This window comes from Eleginops maclovinus, chromosome 13, assembly GCF_036324505.1.
Source record: "Eleginops maclovinus isolate JMC-PN-2008 ecotype Puerto Natales chromosome 13, JC_Emac_rtc_rv5, whole genome shotgun sequence".
NCBI classification, from domain to species: domain Eukaryota; kingdom Metazoa; phylum Chordata; class Actinopteri; order Perciformes; family Eleginopidae; genus Eleginops; species Eleginops maclovinus.
This window is the reverse complement of record NC_086361.1, coordinates 12751655-12774579: the sequence shown is the minus strand read 5'-3', so window position 1 is coordinate 12774579 and position 22925 is coordinate 12751655. Positions and strand designations below refer to the sequence as shown.

At 38.7% G+C, this 22925-nt stretch overlaps 1 protein-coding gene across 1 annotated transcript in view; it reads right to left on the bottom strand.

Moving 5' to 3' along the window:
• csmd3b (CUB and Sushi multiple domains 3b) overlaps nt 1-22925 on the bottom strand; it is a 312509-nt gene that overhangs the window by 236289 nt on the left and 53295 nt on the right. Inside the window, exon 2 of the mRNA XM_063899320.1 lies at nt 8320-8542. Coding sequence (XP_063755390.1) covers nt 8320-8542 — 223 coding nt within the window. The remainder of the gene's footprint in view (nt 1-8319; nt 8543-22925) is intronic.

Here is a 22925-nt window from a genome sequence, read left to right as displayed (position 1 = left end):
TATATCAAGACAGGAATGATGATGTACTGAACGCTTAGGTTAAAAGATACAGACAGTGATTGAGAGAAAGTTAAAAAAAATAGGAGCAGACCAAAAGTGTGTAATTCGAAGAAAGGAGGCATGATGGATGAGCTAAATCCATCAGGAAATTACACTTAAATGAACCTATGACTTTTTTCCTCTGTAACTTACCCTCAAAAGCAGGCACACATCTGCAGAAAGATTGTCTTCAGCAAAGTATTAAAGAAGAAAACAAAAACACTTAAGAAACAGTGTGTTTGTAGTTACAGATACTTGAATACCCTGCCTGTAGCGCCACAACTATAATGCAATGTGCCTTTTTCACAGCACTGCTTTCCCATTAAATGGAAACATTGCTGATTTCCTAAATGGCTGAAAATAGCTTTCAACATCCAATGAAAAGCAGCCCTCTATAAAAACACTCACATTTCCCCACACACTTTGCACAGCTTAGCAATTACGAACAAACTAAAGAAACGCAACAGAACATATTGACTCCTCAAGTTTTCTTGCAGATATCATTACACCAAATTGGAAACCTGATGGACACAAGCTGTGCCAAGATGTTGTTTACTGCAATAAAAGTTGGTTCAGCAGGAGGGTTTATTTGTTTTTTGGAAGTTAATATGTGTTCACTAGTGGACTGTTTGGTAAATTACAGTATGTGTACATCTCCACAACTGTTGAGTGGTTAATTCATCAGCAGGCTAAATAAGAAGGTTTTATTTGACAAGGAAATATGAAAAAAAAAAGGGATTTTGAAGCAAGAAAAGGCTGGTCTGAGCTTCATACACGGGAGAATGCAGAAAGAAAGGGATTGCTCTCTCTTGCTTCCTGTCTTTTTAACCTGAGCAAAAGTTTTTGGATCCTTTTACACACATACACACACATCTTAGCCCCTACAGGGCAGAACTGATGCAATAAGAGATGAAATACCAGTTCCTCAGGGGTAAACACACCTTAGTTTACACTCAACGCACACATCTCACTCAAACACATGCGAACATCTTACTTAAAAATAAAAAGTGTGCTCAATTCTACACAGTAATACTGTCCTAACATCAAAGACCATATTTGCTTGTTTCATCACCAATCACACAGTGCCATTTCCTACGGCCTGTGTCAGTGCCCATTTTCCTCCTGTGCCTTTGTGTAGCAGGTGCATTTCTATCTGTCTGTGTGTGTGTGTGTGTGTGTGTGTGTGTGTGTGTGTGTGTGTGTGTGTGTGTGTGTGTGTGTGTGTGTGTGTGTGTGTGTGTGTGTGTGTGTGTGTGTTTCATTATTTCTGTTTCTGTGCATGTCTCTCCATGGGTGTAGGGGAATGTGGGTGTGATTTTGCCAGGTGTAAAATTGGTGCTGGAGAGGACTGCAGAAACAAACTGGGTCAGGGCAGGAACAGGAGCGAGGGAATAAACTAGTATATGACGTCCAAAAATAAATAGATTTAACAGATCCTGCATTTTGTGACTTGTGTATTTACTCTGTCCTTATAGGGCTACCATGCAGGTTAATTCATGTCCTTTAAACATCTAATGTGACTGACTTCCACTGAAAATACCTAATTGGCCAAAGCAACAACAAATGGATTGAAACCAATTTCACCTATACTAATAAATCCGGATGGCACTATAAACCTACTACCATAAAAAACTATTTCTGATAGTTAGGTAAGACACACTGTAACTCACCATGAACTTTGTTTCCTTGTCCAAAGTTAAACTAGAGGTTGCCAGGGCCCTGACCAGGGACTTTGCACCCTTACCCCTCCTACAGTTCTGCTTTCCTCCCACTATCCTCTGTCACTCACGTACTGACCCACCTAAGGGTGGATGACCCTGCTTCAGTTCTTTTACCCGGCCAAGGACTCCTAAGCTTACTTTCAAATCACAGAGCTGCTTCTCTCACACCTGACAAAATAAGCCTTCAGGCCCAAACCTCACCTATTGTTCTCTTTCCATAACTGTGACAGATAATACATTTGTGCTGTTTTTGTCTTGAATTTTACATAAACCAAAAAATAAATAAACGTGCAGGTTAAAATTGTGACAGCAAATGTGCTTTCATATTTAAATAAGGGCCTACAACGTGTGTTTAGCTCCCCTAAGCAAGTAGGCTAATGTATGCTAGGGCTAGCAAATATTAGCTAATATAGAAATAGGTCAGCTATTAAGTTTCAGCTATTCAGGCAATTTCAAATGCTTCTAACAACAAGTATGAAACGAAAATGTAACATTTAGTGCAGTTTATGTGGTTGATAATAGTACTAGAGTTGATAAGTCCACATTGAAACCTTGATTCATCCTCCGGTAGAGACATCTGTCACACAGATGCATTTTCCCGATCTAATCATGGTGATAAACTGCACTGTGTGTGAGGCATGCAGATGAAACCAGGAATTTGCATATTTGTAGAAATGTTTACAATATACCAATAACAACTACCCAACAACAAATAAAAACTAATTGAAATGGCAAAAAAAAGTTACTTTCAGCTTTCTTTGAGTTGAGATGTTTGTTTAGGTGGTCCCTTAGACTTAGTTAATTTTCTACAGCAGCCGGACTGCTATCTGCACTCAGTTGCAGGTGTTTTTTGCAATATCTGTTTTTGTTGTTAATATGTGTCTTTTCATAATAATTCCGTAGTCCAAAAAAGGTGATTACATAAGCATGTCCCCCTGGTTATACTTTTTTTAAATAATCCTAGATTTTCAGGACTCAATGGAAAGGTTCAAAGGGCGGTGTATTTAACAAACGGGGTTTCAGTAAGTGCTGTATTAAAAGTCTTTACATGCTCTCAATTATTCTGAAAAACTCCCCTGCTTCCTGTGAATAAAATAAATAAAGAATACATACTGTATGACTTTACTTAAGATCTGTGACCCACTCTTTGTTTCATTGTGTTTATTGACAGCAATGTGCATGAAAAATGTGAGTTTTTGTCCAAGCTTTTAATTGCAAGCAACATTTAATAAGTCTCACTCACCATCATGGTCAAATATTTAAACTGGTAATTTATTTGTTACTATTATAATCATGTAAGTCTGGCAAAGAAAGAAAGTGCTTTTCCATCCATCCATGTGAAAGCACTTTCAGATGCTCCCTTGGCACTCACGTTATTAATTCTCTGACAGCTGCTAAATGTTCTGAGTTCTACTTGGTGTCCAATTCACGTCTTTTGCACCAACAATTTATGTTCTAAGACCCTACCAGGCGGTCACATTACTATGACAAAACACCCGTTGGTAAAAGGAGGCCAGTCATCTTAAATGGCAGCTTGTGACATGGCAACAGGATAAAAGGGGACAAAGAAAGCTGAATACTATAATGTTGAACTTGTTCACCAATGACAGTGCTCTTCTGTTAGCCTCACAGAAATAAAAAAACAACGATGATTCAACTCTTGGTCCCGGAAAATAAATAAACAAATATATGTGGAGCAATTTAAACTGTAATTATTGTCAAACACGTTCAAATACATGAGCCACCACTTATCTGTGTTGTGCTTATTTAAGGTTATTTAAGCATTTATTAAAGCTGTTGACATAAATTGCCTTGAAATTCTTAAGTATAGGTTTGCTAAGCACTTGCCATATAAAATAAAACTGAACTGGCATTTCTATTAAATGAAAAATTAATAGACATTCAAGCCAAACGATAACCGCACGTTGAAGAGCCAACAACACAATGTGACAAATGACCAATGAAGACAATTAACTGATTTAATTTCAAAATGTCACCATGTCTGTTTAAGGGTCTCTGCGGATAAATCAAGCACACCTCAGGAGGCTTCACTATAATTCAAAGATAATCACATAGAAGCACAATCTGTCCTTGCCGCTTAGCTCTGTCTTTCAACCATTTTCCTGTTTTCTTTATACTCTCTTTTCGTCTTTTGTCTTCTTTTAGCATGCACACTTGTGTCACAGTTTTGGATTTTCAATAGGGTTATCCTGCTGCACAGGCAGCCATAGAAGCGAAGAAGCTTCATCCTTTAACTGGCGTCCACTGGAAGAAATGTTGAAAGCGCATTGTTCAACAGCAGAAAGTGATAATCAACCTCAAAATGTAATGAATAGTATACCAAATGTCAAAAATGCATCATGACAAAAAAAAACGACATCAAGCTGTGGATAAAAAGCTAGATAACTTTAAGAAGGCGATGAGTGCCCAGAAAACCAACCATATGAAAATCACTGTGTTTTTCTCTAGCTCTTGCTTTGTGAAGGACAGGTCTTCCACGTGAAGTCAGGCTGAATCAGCCCTTTACAAAAGTGATTACAACATCAAAAGAGAACCCAATCAATCTGATAATTTGGAATAACTTTGTCACATTTAATACTTTAATCCCCTTATTTAAATAATTTTATCAATCTTATGAAGAAAACTCTCTTTGGAAGAGCTAGTTAAAACTGATAATTGAATACGTTATGTATGAACTCATATCTCTTCCAAGTATTCTCAATTTTGCTGTGAGGATTAAAAAAATGTTTACAGAAAATGTGTCTTCAGATGCTTTCAAAAGAAATGTCATCAAGCTTGTGGTGATTCAGCTGTCACTGCTCAAAGAGTAAAACTGGAATAACGATAAGGTCCTGAAGGTATGCAATATTTATTTGTTGGTTACAGGGTGTGACTGCATCCTGAGTTTAAAAGGCACAGGGAATAGAAACATGACCAGCTCACATTTATCATACCTGACATCATAAAAACGGTGTACAGGCGAGTCAGCAGCACCGACCCCAACTTTGTCAATGTCAGTAATTCCAACTTTCAACAACAGTCGGCAAGGTTTGTCTTTTTTTCACAAAGCTTACATTTGTGTTCAATGTGATCGTCAGTTATTAACATGACCAGCCAGACAAACTCTTAAAGTTCAAGTGTCTGCTTTGTGACCTGTCAAAAGCTTATGCTGAAATGCAGCTCTAGCAGCAATCAGCAGAGGTGTATGACAGCTTGTCATTATAACAATCACTTTTAAAACTTGATTATAGAGTAAGTGGTAAAACTCACAAAGAGACGTAATACTTGAACATTACTCATTTGAAAAAAAAAATGCCTCTTATGTTTCTCATACCTTTTTTGATTGTATGTTGTGTCTGTGCATTTCAAGTTGAGGAAATTATAGTTCAGACGAGTGTCACTCAAGCGACATTAGACGCCTCAATTTGACACCCAGTTACATTTATAACACCGAAAGAGAGTGGTGTCTAGTGTTTGTGCAGGCATGCATGTGTATCTGTGTGTGTGTGTGTGTGTGTGTGTGTGTGTGTGTGTGTGTGTGTGTGTGTGTGTGTGTGTGTGTGTGTTCCATATTAATCACTCTCCCCATAATTACCATTTTCCTGTTAATGGATCTGACCTCTTAATCACCATTTTGCCCTGTGTCCCAGCGCACGTGTGTAAGTTGCCATGTGTGTCCATGTACATGTGTCTGTGTGTGTGTGTGTGTGTGTGTGTGTGGGTGTGAAAGAGAGAAAGAGAGAGAAAGAATGAGACAGCAGAGGTAATTTGGCTTAACTAGCAGGGCGATTGTAACTGTGCAGACCATAAATCTTCCTCAGACACTAACACGTGCACACACACACCCTATGCATGTGAATGCAAGTGTGAACACACTCACGCATGAAGCAAATTATTTCCTGTTATCTGAGATAAGCAGGAAATCTTAATCAACCAATAGGAGCACAGAGGGCATCTTTCACTTTCTCTCCCTTCCTACCCGTCTGTTCTCTCTCTTGTATTCTGCAGTGTTGGGGTTCACACAGTATAGAGCAGTAAACCTCAAGTTCATCCTTTATTTTATTTTGTTCTGTTTTATTCTATTCTATTTCACTCCCTTGCTTAATTAACTCTGTATGGCAATTTGAGTGCTGAAATCCACTGTATTGTCAAAGAAAGTTGTATTGTTGTAGATGGCTGATTAGAAATTATGCTGTTGAACCAAAGAAACATGATTCATTCCCCACAGTCAGAGAATTGCTTTTCAGCAAACCACCAAGTATTAAGAGGACTCATTTCATCTCGCCATGACACACATCCTTTTTCCTCAACTGAAGCAGACCAAATGATTTTGCTTAGTACAACGCCAATGATATTTCCCTCACACATGCCTGACTTCTAGACAGAGCCCCACATCACGTTTTTGAACTAAACCACCACGAATGTGTAAGCAAAGCGAGGTCAACAACAACAATTGCCCATGTGAAATAACCAATAACTAAAGAAAGATAGTACAAGTCATGTAGAATATAATCCCACATTAAAAAAGCTAACCAGGAATACACGTTGTCAGGCATTTTAGAGTATCCAACAATGATTGCAGTTGAGTCAGCATTGGATGGGACCTGCAAGTGAACTTGTTTGTGGCAAATCATCCTGTTCTCAAAATCTCTTACGGCACTGTTGGCATCTATTTGACTTGTCTTTCTTTTTTTCTGGATGGATCTGTTCCATGAGCATAACTTCCTTTGTGGGTTTGTTCATCCCTCACCAAACGCTGGTGTGTGTATTGTGTGCTGTTTCCTTGAAGAACAGGAGCCAGAAGAAGAGCCTCTTGTGAGAAGCTTGTCTTTGTATCAGGTTGGATACTCTTGATTCCAAGAATGAGTTCCTAGTGGATGCTCACATCACAGGATCCAAAATGAAATAAAGAGCTCATTCACAGTTACTTTCCCATTTCCTTTGTTTTTTTAGTCAGACACTTGAGAAAGATATGGAAGCCTCATTCAAGGATAAAAAAAACACAGCTAATCATTATAATATTGTCTTTGAACCCAAGTTACCAAAACATACATATTGCTTGTAATGTTTGGTTTCTGTTGGGAAAAAAATACATTTCTGGATGAGTGATTGATTCATTAACAAGGACTTTAAGTGTCCATTAATACTAATTTGTTTGAAATGTTGGGTTCTTCCAATCCAACTTAATTGACTGTCTGACGACCCCTGCTTTACTCCTTCCTGGACTGTGTGTGTGTGTGTGTGTGTGTGTGTGTGTACCTTTAAATATTCTCTTTTTATTGTCTTAGCATTGATTGAGGGCCCGATCCAGGTCTCTCTGCTGGTGGAACTCTTTTGGGAGAGCAGCAACTTTTCTATGCTTTTGTTTGACGTTGTCTTGGTAATGCACACAACACCTTACACTACCCCATGCTCCCAACATCCACACCTACACTACTGACATTGTCATGGCCATGATCCAGGCCATGACATTTGACAAAAAGTTGTTGATTTTATTAAACAGAATAAAAGTTCATCAAGAACCTTGTGAAATAAGCAAGTTTCCAAATGTCATTGTCAAAACGTCTTCACATTAGACAGTCCTTCTTAGATCAAGAGTATGTGACTATTATTTTTTTGTTGAACAACTTGTGAAACTGTCAAAACCTAATCTCAGTGTTGAGCCATGAAAATCAAACCACATGTCAATAGACAGCACTCTCACATTTCATAGATAAATGAATAACATAATAATCATTTAATTTCAGGGTTAAAAGAACATGTCGAACGTAAATAGAGTCACGGACAAATGCCATTAGGCACTATTGATTGTCTGATACAATCATAAGGCAAGGAGAGTTTATTAGCTTATCTGAAATGAGCTTCTTTCTGGGTATTGTGTTTCTTGCAAGATGTGTTCCATAAAATGGTTCAATAACTAAAGGAAACGGCAGTGTCACTGATTGAGCTGGAGGTATTTGTGTACCACAGCAGGACAGCACCCTGTTGCTTTACAAGGTCATTTGTTCTGCTACAATAGAACTGCTCAAGAGAATATAGCCCAGCATCACAACATCTGCTTGACGTCTGTTGAAATAATGAGCATTTATGTCATTATAAACAATACATGCATTCATATTTATACTAACAATGTGACCTTCAATATTGAGGTGCTTGTATTTCCGCTTCGGTAAATATATGTTGTTGTTTGTTTTAATTTTTTTAATGTGAATTCATGATCCCATATAGTTAATCATGTAAACCCATTGTCTCATTAAAGATCATCATTAATTGGCAATAACACAAAGGAGTACCTTCCATAGCTTCAGCTTGAAAGAACTGAAAACTGGCTGCACATCAGTGGTAACCTAATAATAAACAGCAGGATGTATGCCATAACAGGTGTGTCTGCTGTGTTTGCCATGCTACTTTAAATGGAGATTAGAGGATGTTGAACGCAAATATTTTGCAATACAATATTATCTTTAAAAAACTCCTTTCTTGTCTTTGCCAGTTTCTTAAATGTCCATCAGTTGTTATAAGACAAAAACGTTACGATTAAAGTAATAACCGGTCCTACCTGGTCCTGAAGTTGGTCGGGTGAGGGTGTCCATCATACAAGGACAGAAAGTCATATTCTTCTTCTATGGCGAATGACAGGAACATGAGCTGGATTCTACTTCCTTCCTCTCCGACAATGACCCAGGTGCAGTTCGCCCCATTGGGGTAGCCATAGGGAAAGCCTGGCGATTCTATACTGCCATTTCTGCCTTTTAGCGTACCGCCACATGTGTAGATAAAACCTAAAGGAGAAAAGGAGAGAGCAATTCACTTATTTGAACATTTAATTTATTCTTACAATGATAAAACACGGCTGCGAAGAACAGATGCTGTGTACTAGAGGATAAACCGAGAGAACAGGGAGGAGTTAAGGAGGAGGAGAACATTTATATTCAAAGTTCAGAGTTTAAGCAACACAGCGAAACACAACAGCATATGACAGTATGTGAAGATTGTGCATCCATGTGTCTTTCTCTGTGCATGTAGTTAGCATAAATCAGCTTGTCTAACAGTGTGTACTATTTTTTGAGTGACTCCGAACAACTGCAGGGCATGCACACACTCACACAAGCACTTTTTATTCAACAAAACACACACACACACACACACACACACACACACACACACACACACACACACACACACACACACACACAAACAGAAACACCAGTGCTATGGTACTACAAGTATAATTTTTAAACAACCTGTTTGATTAAATGGATTAGATATTGCTGACATCCTGGCCTGGTCCAACATTAGTGGTTAACAATTGATTTATTATTATTTATTTTGTTGGTAACAGGGCAAAAAGGTCGAGCCCTGAAGTAAAGTATTGCTTTACGTCAATGTAGGAATAAGCCATATGTCAGCATGAGTCATTCAAAGTAGGTCAGCTTGGTTATGATACATCCTGGTACTTTGAGGCTGATCTATGATTACATATTAATGGAATATATACTGTAGCGAGCATCAGAAGAGTTGAATCAAGTATTTGCCAGAAACTCTTGCAGCTCAATGGAGCTGTACTGTAGTTTGTGGTGTGGCTAGTAACATATTTTTCACTTGCCTCCCCACAGAGAGGGCACAGGGCAGGGTGTATTTCAGAGCATCACCCCAGGAGTTGGTACTCACATTTAGCATGGGGTGCTTGAACCTAGTCCCCTGACAGTGGGGAAGCTCAGCTAGCCCTTCCACCTGACTTAATAGGCGAAATCAATAAGAGACCAGAGCATCCTCTTAGATTCAGTCTCTCACAGATCAAAAGCTGGCTACTTCGTTCCTTTTGCTGATCAATTACTGACATGTCAAAGTGCATGACAACAATATGTATTGGTGAGTCAGTGCCTTTGAACATGACACTGCAATTTGTAACTGAAGGACACAACCGTTTGTTTTTGTATATTGACATTTATGTGACTTTGTGGATGAAAAAACGACAGGGAGTTGACACCAATGCAAACTCTTGCAAACACTATGCAGCATCAAAGGCAGTTAATGATTTCTTGAGGGAGGGAGAGAATAAATACAACTAGATCTTAATGAGCTTCTATAGGCTCTTCATCATGACTCTATAGCTGCAGGCTGGTGGAAGAGACGAGGAAATGGAGGAGAGGAGCCAAACTAGCAATAAAATCAACTGCAAGAGGCATTATGTAGATGTTTTTCTCTGCATAGGACGACAGGTCACAGTAGTGGATATCCAACCAGTAATAAAGTATGTTATTTAACAGGCATATAAGAAAACATCATTAACTTCCCAAGGTTTGTGGTTGGGTTGGGATATAGTCAGTTTAACATAACCTAGATTGCCTAGATTACACTGGTGAGTTAAGTGTATTGTAGTGCTTATGTTAATACTTAATTTCACGTTGTTTTATAAACTGTTGAAGAAGCGTCTTTTAAAATAGTTTTAACATATAAACAGGTTTGAAACTTTTTTTAGTATGTTGATTTGATATTTCCATGTTTTGGACAGGATTGTTAATATGGAAAACTGGAGTGTGTAGAAATAGTTTTTATAATTTCCCTTTCCTATTAGCGGCTGCATGTACTGATAAATTAGAAGTGAAGAAAATGCTGCTGCTGTACTTATTCCAAATCTCTCTGGGTTACAGAGCCTGCTAAATGCCTAAATTGTAAAATGTAAATGTAATTGATCTCTTTGGACTTCATGGTTCACATCGGGATCATTATCTTCTCCCTTTGATCTTAATGATCCTTTTATATCAAACACACCACAGGTGTTGGATGAAAAGCTTGGAGTGTCCAGGCGTGAATTCAGAGCAGTTTTTTTTTGCAATGCTCTATCGATCCCTGATGGAGAAACTCTTCACTTCTTCCGCTCCACAGGAGAGTCAGACTGCATAGTCAGCTTACAGAGCAAAAACCCTTGGAGCCTGTAGGGGATTTGGCCTCATCCTGCTCAAGGACACTACAGCAGAGAGGGAAATTGTTGGTATACTGGTTTCAATCCTATGTATTCTTGCTTTGAGATGATGCTGCAATCACTTTGTGGCTTTTCTTTTCAGTTTTTTTTTTTGCATTTGACTTCCTGTTATCTAGTGTACCTGTGTCTTTTTTGTCTATTTTGTTTCATCACCAGTTAAACTAACTGGCAAAAAAAAGCCTGTTTCTACAAAGGCTTTTGATACTGCAGCAGTATGCCTTTGGTGTATAATTCTGAAATTTAAATGAAAGAGTTTAATGAAAATTGCTCTCACTGTATGCTTTAAGTCCTGGAATTTTCGAGGCTTTAATTTGTCTCCTCTGAGTGCAAAGCTCAAATCAGGACAATCATCTGCGTGCCTTTCATGTTTATGAGCTTTTTTATTTGCCATGGCAGCCAGGGCCACAGGGACAGCTGGGTGATCCCACTGGATGCTTTTCCAACCAATTATCCAAGACAGGCCCCAACCAAAAAAAAAGAGTGTGTGTCTACATGTACATGAGTGTTTTTCCAATCCTCATTTACCAAGACAATTCCAAGACCATCACATTGACCAATTTAATGACCAATGACATTCTGAGCCACAATTAGGGGCCAGTATCTCTGTCCCTTCACAACCAATAACAGCAGAGATGATGAGGAACGGAAGGGAGAGGCATAGCGATATGACAGCAGACACACAGGCTCTTACACAGACCCACAGAATATTATAACACTGACATATACACTCGCAACATACAAATCCATATGACTCTTTGCTTGTTTCAATGGCCACAAAGAACACAAAGGACTGAAATGCCAGAGCCTGTCTTCCATGCTTTGTTTTTTAAGACACTGCAAAGGAAAGATTGTGAACAGCACAGCAAAAAAACAACTTGTTTAACTGCCCAGTTCAAAAAGGCTGGATTCATGTGGTTCCCTACTGGAATTACATTTGATGATCAAAGTTAAATGCGATTTATGGTCCAAGAAGCAGGAGTTCCCCTGAGGATAACGCAGATTCACGGGTACAAAGAAAAGTCAGACTTATCAGAGCCTCTGCCCCAATGTATTTCTATTTCAATTAAACTATTTGCGATTTAGCAACGCCTGTATGTCCAACATAACACTTGAATAAAATCAATGATTTCAAATATAGCTACATGCCTTTATGACTTTGATGGAAAATAGATTCTTAACAAAACACTCTCCACTAGATGCTTTGAGATATTAAAAGCCAGTTAATGGCTGAAAAGGATTTGATAATAAATCTAATTCAATTGACAACTTAATACAATTTCAAGGTTTAAGTTATGAGGAAGGAACACTACACTGGGTTGAGTTCATGGACCTAATTATACAGTTGCTATTACTGTTTTTCTATTATATATTGATGAGTCAATGTAATGTTCTCTCTGGTTCTGAGATAAGCCATTGGATTTCTCTATTCCTATTTGAATATGGTTGACAAAATGTCGGTGCTATACTTACAATATAAGAACAGTACCTTAAATGTACTGAGTTTAATCTAATTTCTTTAGGGATTCCTAGGGATCTTGCATACTTCCATCTGCAGGAAAGAGATTTGCTCAATATCTGTCAATATTTCATAAATCCGAAAACACACATTAACTGATGCTTATGTGATGGCAATCAAGATTTGCAAACCTAGACTGTTGTCATGCAGCAATGCTTCAAAGTGAGGCGTTATGAGGTCAAGATTCAAGATTAAGCTCACAAAAGAATATAATTATTGGAGTGGAATAACTTGTTCTGCAAGGGGAAAGACAGGGACTCACACAAAGACCTTATGTTGTCACATGTTAGTAAAGAGGCTGCAAATGATTGCATAATATAATGAGCAATAAGGTCTTCATTTTGTGTGATGATGCATAAAGTGAGGTGTTTATGATCTCTCAGGGGTGAGATTTACCTATACACAGACAATTAGACCGGTTGGGAGTTATTTAACAGCTGCTAAAAGAGATATATTATGACCCAGGGGTAATATTATGTGGTAATGTTAACAACCATGGGGTATAAGGGGCGAGGCAACCTTTAAAAAGATCTTCTCCAAAACAGAAAATCATTCCCGTTGTTTGCAGGCTTGAGCTCATCTACCAATGTTATCCACAGTCAGTAAACCAAAGAGACACAGGATATCTGAACAGTAAAACTAAAACAGGGAATCGTAGTTTTTCATGCTCTAGGCAATGTAAACATACTTTCTTTTTTTATAATATTAGACACTACTTGTACATTTAAACCTTTAAAAAGGAATGATCCATTCTTAGCGTTTCATGTTGTCTTTTTTTAACTGATCCCTCTAGTGGTTAAAGTATAGTTTTACATGAGAGTGATCCTTGACACAGATGCATGGAATCATTGAACATGTAGTTTCAATAATATGAATCGGACTGGCTTCACATGCAACGTAAAATTGTTGGGCTTGTAAAGCTTTCAAAAATGAGCTCCACAATTTGTACTCCTCAGTTCACACAGGAATATATGACTCAGTCCATCGCAATTTTATCTGAACCCAACAGATTGGAGGGTGTCTTATTCTAAATGCAGTTACTTCATTTAATTGAACAGCCAGGATACAGAGTCGGGTGTATGAGGAGCGGAACTGGGACAGAAGGACAGAGATGGAAAGCAGAATAAACAGAGAGAAAAGGACAGATTTCCCCTCGTTCATCATTGAATGAAAGGATGATTTAAAAGTCATCACTCACAAAGGGATAGAGGCGAGGGAGTGTAGGAGGGCGAGAGAGGGGGAGATGGAGAAATATTGAAAGAGAGTGGGGAGAGTAAAAGAAAGGGAGGAGGATGAGGCAGAAAGAGAGAGAGAGAAAAAAACGGTGAGAGGGAGACAGGGGTAAAAGAGACTTCTAATTATGCTGACTACCAGACCGAAACTGACAGTCCTTACACACACACACACACACACACACACACACACACACACACACACACACACACACACACACACACACACACACACACACACTTACATAAGCACAGTGTCACAGAAAGACAGGCATACCGCAAACACACACAGACACACACACCATAATAAAAAGGAAACACATATGCTTCTTTCACAGCCCTGACCTTACCTATTAACCCTTTCCACAAACCCACTGACTCTGCTGCCATTAACTTTACATGTTGTTCCCCACAGCACATACTACTACACTATACACTATACTGCATATGGATTCATTCTTCTCTGTATTCATTCAATGTTAGTGAGTATGTGTTTTCTAGCAAATGTGAAAAGTAAAAAGCAATTCATACCAATAGAATAACAATAAGAGTTGTTCTAATTGGAGCCGGGCAATATGGAGAAAATCAGAAATCAGGATATATCAAGAACATCCACAATATAAACATATAGTGTATATCAATATATTTCCAACCCATAGTTCTAAGGTGAACAAACCAACACATTGGCCAAAAATCAACAGTACTGTGTACATGGTTTGATACTGTTTCTTGAAACTGCATCATCTTTATAATCCATAAATGCAGCTGATTCAAGATGACGACAGATTTTGCCCTCCAAAACGAAGAAAGTAACAAACCTTTCAAAGCTACCTTTGGGGTATACCAGGCATGTGTGTTTAATATTTGAAACATATTTGGGTGGAGTATCACCTTAAGCAAGGCATTTTCCCCCAAAGACTTAAATTGAAATGCTAATTGGCCAACAATAAAAGATTCGTGGTTGGACCAGGTAGCTCCCACGTGTGACTATATGCACTGATACTAATGAGGTACAAGGTTTAGCTGGAAAAGAGTGTGCATGCTCAGCGAAACCTTGCCTGGATAAAAGAAGCTTAAAGACAAAGAAGAAAATCTGCTTGTTGAATTGAGTGGATTTAATGAACCCTGGACTGCAATACAGGCCTGATCTCTTTCTTCACAGCAATATCTCATACTGAATGTCTCAGCTACTACACTGAAGGTAACAGCATGTGGATTATGACGGCACTTTCTTTTTTAAGACATTCAATCTAAAAAAAAAGATGCCGCTAGTTTTTTGATTATTAATAGGCACATCATCCAAATCTGTGTAACTACTTTTACAAAAAAAAAGTTCTGGGACCTTCCGTGCGCAGTTTCCCAAAATAAGTCCAAAACAAGCAGGATGCACTAGAGGCTGTGAATGCTTGTTTTGCAATTGTGACCTGTTCAGGAGATCGTACAGCCTGCATTAGTAAATAATGAGTAGTTTGGATCTTCTCTGGGTCAAATATGCAGGCCCCATATGAGCCTAAATGATATCTCTTTGTTGGTGCAGCAGGGGAGATCCAGCAGAGAGCTGTGCAAATAAAATGCAGGGTAGTAGCAAAAAAGGTGGCAAAATCCATTGAGCAGGTGGAAGTACTGCTAGCTTGAATTATTAAGAACTGGGAAAAAAGGATATTGCGAGCACATGGATAGAGGAGGAAATGTCTGCTGCCATTAAAAGGTTCCAGAATGGTAAAAGGATTTCTCAAAGGATTGTAAACTGGTGCATTGTCTTCACAACTGACAATCTTTAAAAATGGATTCTGGGTTGCATTTATCTTCTCAAGGGTAACTGTTAAAACACAATCATACTACAGCTCCTTGTGTTTGCAGCGCTATATGCTCTTAGCCAGAAGGCTAATATATCCTTACAGACTCCAGCCCCCTCAAGCCTTTAGAGAGAGTAAGTGAAACAACATTATGAAGAGGGTAAAATGATTTGAACCAAACAAAACATTTAGTATAAAGGAGAATAAAAGTCTGCAATTGGCAAACAGTATAATAATGTGACTCACATCCAGATATAAGCTTGATGATTTGGAAGGGGTGAAATCAATTACTAGGCTTGTCATTTTCCACAGGGAGCCATATGATCAATATAGCCATTTCAGCATGGTGCTGACTACTGAATGAGGAAACAGTAAAATTACCCTATTCTTCATTTGAATGGGTGCAGTGTTACCCCCTGAAGGTTGCTGAACGGCCCAGGCTCCTACTTGGGGGGCCAGAAATGTCTCCAGAGCATGACACATATCTGTGTTAGGGTGTGCACTGATCTTGGAATGTAAAATATTACTCTTATCTTCAGCCGTGCAGTCATATTACACCAGTCCAACTGTGAGAAAAATATGCTTTAAATTCTCTTCCATCCCTCTCCCAGAGAGAGGTCTCTCTGGTTCCCTCTTTCCATTTGTCCGTTGCTCTTTCATCTCTCTGCCTCGCTCTTTTCCTCTCTCTCTCTCTCTCTCCATCTCTGCCTCTCTCTGGGGGCCTCAGTGATACCAGATTCGCTTAAAGGGCTATTCCGTCTAATCTCACAGACTCTCATTTATGATTAAAGAATGGCTTTCCCAGTGGAGAAAATTGACCAATCAAATCATTGCAGACAGACAAACCGTCCAATCAGTATTCAGATCACAGCAGCACTCAAGCTCCCAGGTCAAAATGAGATGTGTGTGTATTTGCGAACAAGCATGTGTGCATGAATGCAGCAATAGTTAATTTGAATGAGCTGTCTGTGTCTCTCGGAAATGATAGTATCTTTTAATTTTCTCAAGGAGGTCTTGAAAGCAAGGAAGAAATAAGGATGGAGGAAACGCAGAGCAGGGATTGGGGTGGTGGGCGTGCCGAAGGGACAGTGATAGAAAGGTAGGAGTTAAAAAAAGACGTCGAAAGGAAGAGTGGAATGGCAAGGGCAGAGGGGGGGGGGGGTTGAAAGAAGAAAGAGAAATGGCAAAGGCAAAAATGCAACAGAGAGATATAGAGCAAGAGAGAGTAAGCATGTTTGAAGCGTCCCTTTGGTTCCTCCTGTCAGGAACGCTTGTCAGCCAAGAATTAGACTGCTTCACGCTGCCTCTGACTGACAGTCGAACTGTGGTCTAGACTATACCCTGGAGTGGTTGAGGCTAAATAAGGGAAATGCCTAGAGAGAGACAGAGGGAACACACCAGGCTGAAAATCAATTCATTACACTGTCAGTCAGAGGCAGAAAGGGACAACGGGATAGAGATATGGCGAAAGAAAGACAGAACCAGAACAGGAGAAAGTGGGAGACAAAGGGTGTAAAAGAGGGACACACACAAAAAGGAAAAACAGAAAAAAAGATCAACGATCAGTCAAATGGGACTGATCAAGGAAAATCAGAACAGAGGGGACTGTTGTGTTAGAGGGAAGAAGGAGGTAGAGGCACAGAGAAATCTTACTGACAATCCAGTGAAGCCAATGCAGTCTCGAGAAATAATCGGCCTACGTTAATTAAAGACCTCAAATACGCTCACATCCCGAACCACCACTCCTACAAATCATGGATACATGACCAGAAACACAGGATTACTTTCTTATTTTTGACTGATCAACTGTGTCATGTTCAAGCCACTGTTACAATAACAGAACAGACTTTGACTGCATGACTATTAATCTAAATGTTAATAAGCTAACCTGTAATTACCATTTAACGGTGTCAATTTTTAATAACTACACTATTGTTCAAGAATTGCCTGGTGGAGGGAGGACTGTAATTACTTTTATTCTTCACCTGCTTTAAGCATATCTTATACAGCGGTTTGTTACCACTTTTTATTGCTGAACTCATTATACAATGCAGCCTTTAGTGTCTTGAAATGTGAGATAATAAAGAAGACATTTCAATTATCCCAACTGGTCTCTCAATAAAAAGGGACATATTTCTAATGGAATAAAACGGTCAGAAGAAGAACGGTTTTAGTTCCTTTCAAACTACAACTAATACAAGGATAAACGTGAAATTAAAATAGCAATTACAAATCACTGCTCTAAAACATTACACGTTTACAAGCAATTGTGCGGATAAGAAGGACAAATTTACAAAAGCACATAATATTGCAGAAATAAATTAGATATAATATCATCCTCTGTTTTGACTTTCACTGTGATACTAATATACATAAGGTACATGCTCAAAATAAATATGACTTACTTGTTTACTAGCTAACACCACACTAGCAGGAAAAAAATGAAGTGCAAAACTGAGCTATGATTTAGCAAGCAGGGTCATCCCTTCCATTACTCTCTAGGTGTTCGCTAATACGCTGTTTCTGAATTGCCTGTTAGCCCATTTCAAGTTGACAAGGTCTGCTGTCCCATTAGGGTATTGTTGCCTAGAGTTATGCTGAGGGTTAAATTATTGGGTAATATGCGAGTCAAGCGTAAGCCCAGGTGTTGGTTCAGTGTCAGGGATTTAAAAGTGTAGTTTAGGGATCAGTGCAGAGAGAGTGTGGAAGACCATGAGCTTGTGAATGCCAGGATTTATTGGTAAACCTTGTGGGGAGTTGTGTGATGGGCCTTAGTAGCCCACCGGGATACACACCCTGAGTTATCCCTTTGCTTTCAAACTTCTTCACAGCTCTTAAAATGTGAGCAACTTTTGTAGTTAAATGGCAAAAAGGACGGTCACATCCTTTGTAGTGGTGAAGTAAAGGCACTTTGAAGCAGCTGTTAAAACGAAAGACCAACCAGAAACAGGTGTTTTTTTGTTGTAAAATGAACCTATCAAGCTTGGTCCATCATTGATATAGTTGAAATTGTTCAAGTTGAGGAAGAACATCTTTATATTTGACTCAAGATCTAATGGAGAAATCTGACATCGGGTTTTAGAAGAGCACCAATGTACTCAGATGAGGTGAGTTGTAGTAACGAAGATTTATGGTTGAAGCCGTTTAAAGTTCTGAAGAGCTTTTATAAACAAGTGCTATACATAATACCGCCCCCCCCCCCATCTAAATTCATTGTTACTTTCATGTTAATGCGATTTCACCTTAATGCGTTTTCATTTTAGATGTGATTAGGCTTTCAAAGTCAGAGCGAATATTTTTTAATTGACCCTTTTTCATTGTGCCTTCCAACTGTTCTGTGCAGTGATTACTAATGATGGTATGTTTTCAGATAGAATTAATGGCTCAAACTCTTTCATTGGTGCCCTTGCACACTTCATGTTCAAGTTGTTTTATTACTTGCAGTAGAGTACTTATCCAGTTTAGTCTCCTCACTATCTACTGCAAATGTAGTACAGCGCAGTACAACGACTTCAACCAAGAAAAATACCGGTATAAGAACAACAACCACAACCAAAACATTACTAGTACTACCAATACTACTCTAATCAGCAAAGCCATAACACTACTTCTTCGAATGCTACATTTTAGGACAAATCAATGACATTTAGTGTGATATAAGGGTAGTATTTGTTGTTTTAAAAGCTTTATGGGGATATTCTCATATGTAAAAAAAGGTCTGGATCATGCCAACGACCTATTTGCTCTAGGAAGTCCACATCATTAGTCAAGCATGGGCCATTATCAGCTGCCCTAATTCTCCTAATACAGTAAATACATTGTGAATTGTGACGTTCTAATAACTTTAAGTGCTGTATGCAAAGTAGGACTTGGTATTTTGTGAATGACATATAATCTTTCACTGGAATGTTTCTTTAATAGATGTTACTGAAATATTGAAACTAAAACCTAGTATCTTGATTCACATATAGGTGTATTAAATTTGGATATTCTATCTCATGTTGTTGTTTTTTTCATATATATATATAGTTTTTGCTTTATGTTGATATACTATATATATATATATATATATATACTGTATATATAGTATATCAACATAAAGCAAAAACTGTCCATCACATTTTTATAGAGGGTATGTTTTTTTAATGGCACTATTCTGGCTTTACAGGCAGTTGGCTTAAAGAAAGCTTGGAGCACCTCTTGCTTTGCACAAACGCAGCAGCACGCAGGAGGGAAGAGGAGGCGTAAGCAGCGAGGACAGGAAGCAATGGGAATAAGCAAGCACTCACTTTCACTAATAAATTACAAAAAAATCTGCTTTCTAAGAAAGTGGGTCACCGAGAGCAGGCGAAGAATGCTAAGCAGGGGGAATTTTATGTGGGTAAATGCAAGCTTGTGTGTGTCTGAGCATCTTGGAGTGGGCGTGAGTGAGAGAGTGACAGTGTACTTGGGCTTGTCACAGTTAGAATTGACTGTGTTATCATATTGAGAGTTGATCATTGTGTTCGAAAGGGGGATGAGAATAGCAAGAGGGAAAAGACAGTAATAAGAGGGAGTGTTATTGCAGAGTTTACTATTGTTTCATCAATCATCTAATGAGCCCTTTGCTAGGCACATGCACACTAATACGCACAGAAACATTTACAGTGGATGCATAAAATCCTCAGTGAATGGCAGGTAGTACACAGCATGAAGAATTAATGAGTCAGAGAGAAACAGGGTGATGCAGTCTTAGGGGGTTATTATTGATTTATGTCTGCCGAGTGTCATCATCTCCAATCTGACTAATGAGGTCTTACTGTACACACACACACACAAATAAACAATACGCTTAGCCTTCCATTTCTGTAAGTATGTTACCGTAAAAAAACATGAGCTGAACTCTGCCCAACTGCTGTACTGGAGCACTAACCCCCGCCATGTTTACCACACCCTCCTTAGTCTCTGGCTCAAATATTGTACTTCTAGAGTATTTCTCTTGCAGTTGCTCTCTCTTACTCTGGTGTGTTTCGCCTGGTGTTGTCCCTGCCACTCACTCTTCTCCTCTTTTTGCATCCTCCTCTGCTTTCTCTCCCTTCCTCTGCTCCTTCTCCATGTCATTTTTCCTCTAACCTATTTCCTCTAGTGTGAACAAAAATGATCTCAAGTGTAAAAAAGAGATGATAAACACATTCTTACTTTTTCTCACATTTGCCTCTTTTCCTAAACCTCCATCATCATCCGTATAGCAACAGCTGGTTTTATACATAAAGCCACTGCAGGATGAGCTCAATAAGAGGGCAATTACAGGACTCACTTCTAGGATTCAAATTTAATTTCCCCATGCCTCTAGATACAGTGTGTACAGAGAGCCGCAGCGGAGGAGGCAAACATGCCATCAGGGCAAACACTGCTACCCAATTTACTGATTTCCCTTTACAATTCTTGTTTCGTTTTAACATTAGCACTAACTATTTGCTTGTTCCCTGACATGTTTGCTGATGTTGATTAGATATCTGAGTAAGTAGGCCACACAGTAAACCATGATCTACAGTACCCAGTTACCATTCAACTGTAAGCTCTGATGATTGGAAAACTACATAATGATCTGACCTCAGGTTTACAAAGTATGACCAGAACTACATTTAAGGTGCACAGATTTGTTTTTCTTCCAAAAGCACTGACTCAAACACAACTTACCCTTCTTACAGTAAGTGGTTGTGTTATTTTTGTACATAACATGTTACTTCCATGTTTGCATCTGTGAAAAAACTGTTACGATTTGTATGGCAGCGTGTGACCTTCATCAGACCAACATAAACAGACATTGTTCTAAGCATTGTAACAAAACAGTGCTGTTGTTTTTCTGGTTAGAACATTTTTGTATCTGTGATAGCTATAGTGTCTCAGATTATGAATTCATGATAGAGGTTCATGCAGTGCGTGCAGCTCTTAAAAATTCACAGCAAAGTGGGCCAGCTGAGGAAATGGGTGTCATGGTAGGACTGCATATAAAGAAATCAAAGCACCAAGTGTCCCTTGTTCTTTTCCTTTGTACTGTGGAATAATTTAAAATCAGTCAGCTTTTGCCTCTTCATGAATCTGCTATGCGTCCTGGAAATCTGAAAACTAAAAATAACTTGGGATTCCCAAGTCGGCTAATGAAGAATGTTCATCAGTCTCTGTGGGCTTTGTATGTTAAGAACACTGAAGGTGATCTATCAGGAAATGGTAGATAATAATTTAAAAAGAATCATATCCTCATCCGGGCATTCATTCATAAAACACACACGTTTATAGCCTAACTTTATACAGTTAGACTCTAATTCTCCGTACTTCCCTACTCCACACTCCCTCAGTAAGATATCGGGGAAATTCGGTTAAGGAAAGGTAAAACATGTTGAAAATGGGTCAATCTAATTGCTTCATAAATAAACAAACACAGGCACATACTGTACATTCCCCAACATGTTCATTCAGCATAACACAGTCTTTAAATGTAAGCAATCCACTTTCATCACCTTCACTTCTATTTTTGGTCGTCTTTAAAACACACACATGCACACAAACACACATTTATAATGACCAGTTTTAAGACAAATCGTTAGTTAACAGAAAAGACTGAACGACTTAGGAATGAATCAAGTCAGAATATATAGCAGAAAGGCCACCACAGGAACAATTGTTTAACATCATGACATTTCTAGATAACAACAATACAAACTATAGAGTATTTTTGGGATTTGAACATAAATATATGTTTGAGAGTACTTTAGGTACATATAACAGTAAATGTCAGATGTTTAAACTGTTTTAATTCCATACACAGTCAGCTAGAGCTGTCATTTAAAAGGCCACATTGTGCATGTTCAGTGAATTATAGGCCTCAAAGTCATTGTGTATGAAATAGTGACTCTAAGATAGAACATTTCGATTCACGCAGTCAACTCTCGAAAGCAAAAGTGCATCACAAATCACTGCAAGGACTTCTCACATGAATATTCAGTGAACACTTCCTGTCAAGCTGAGGGGCCCCATGAGCAAGGGGGAAAAGGGGAAAACACAAACCTTTGATATCAACTAAGATGAGGATTCAGGAAGTTTAGTCTCGTAATGACAAATCAAAAAATGATGAAGTGATTTGGGAGCAGCACTCCAAAACGTGGCATTGCTCTGAGCGACAGTTCATTTGCTCTGTTGTTTTGTTGTGTAGTTAAAATCCATATTCCAGGGAATATCACCTTACCTGCCTCATGTTTGAACTGATTAACTCCACCAGCAGAGCCTTGGGCTAAAATGTAATCCTTCAGTTTCATGGTCCATGATGTGAGGATGTGTTTCCATGTAATGATGTCATTATCATGGGACATCCACACTGGTTATAGGCCATAAAAAAGAAGGTTTTAATAAAGGTTTTAAATTCTGTTCAATCTACTCATGGCATCTCATTTCAAGCGGCAAAATCAGAGGCCATTGTGTTTTGATGACAGTTGAAGAAGAAGATCATAGGTTCTCAGTTAGGTTGAGATCTGGTTGCTGCAAAGCCCAATGTACATTATTCACTCATTTTCTTGTTAACCCTTTATTTGTCCATCTGTGTAGAGGAACCAGACGCTCAACAGGTAATCTTAACAATTTGTTTGCCATTTCAATCAA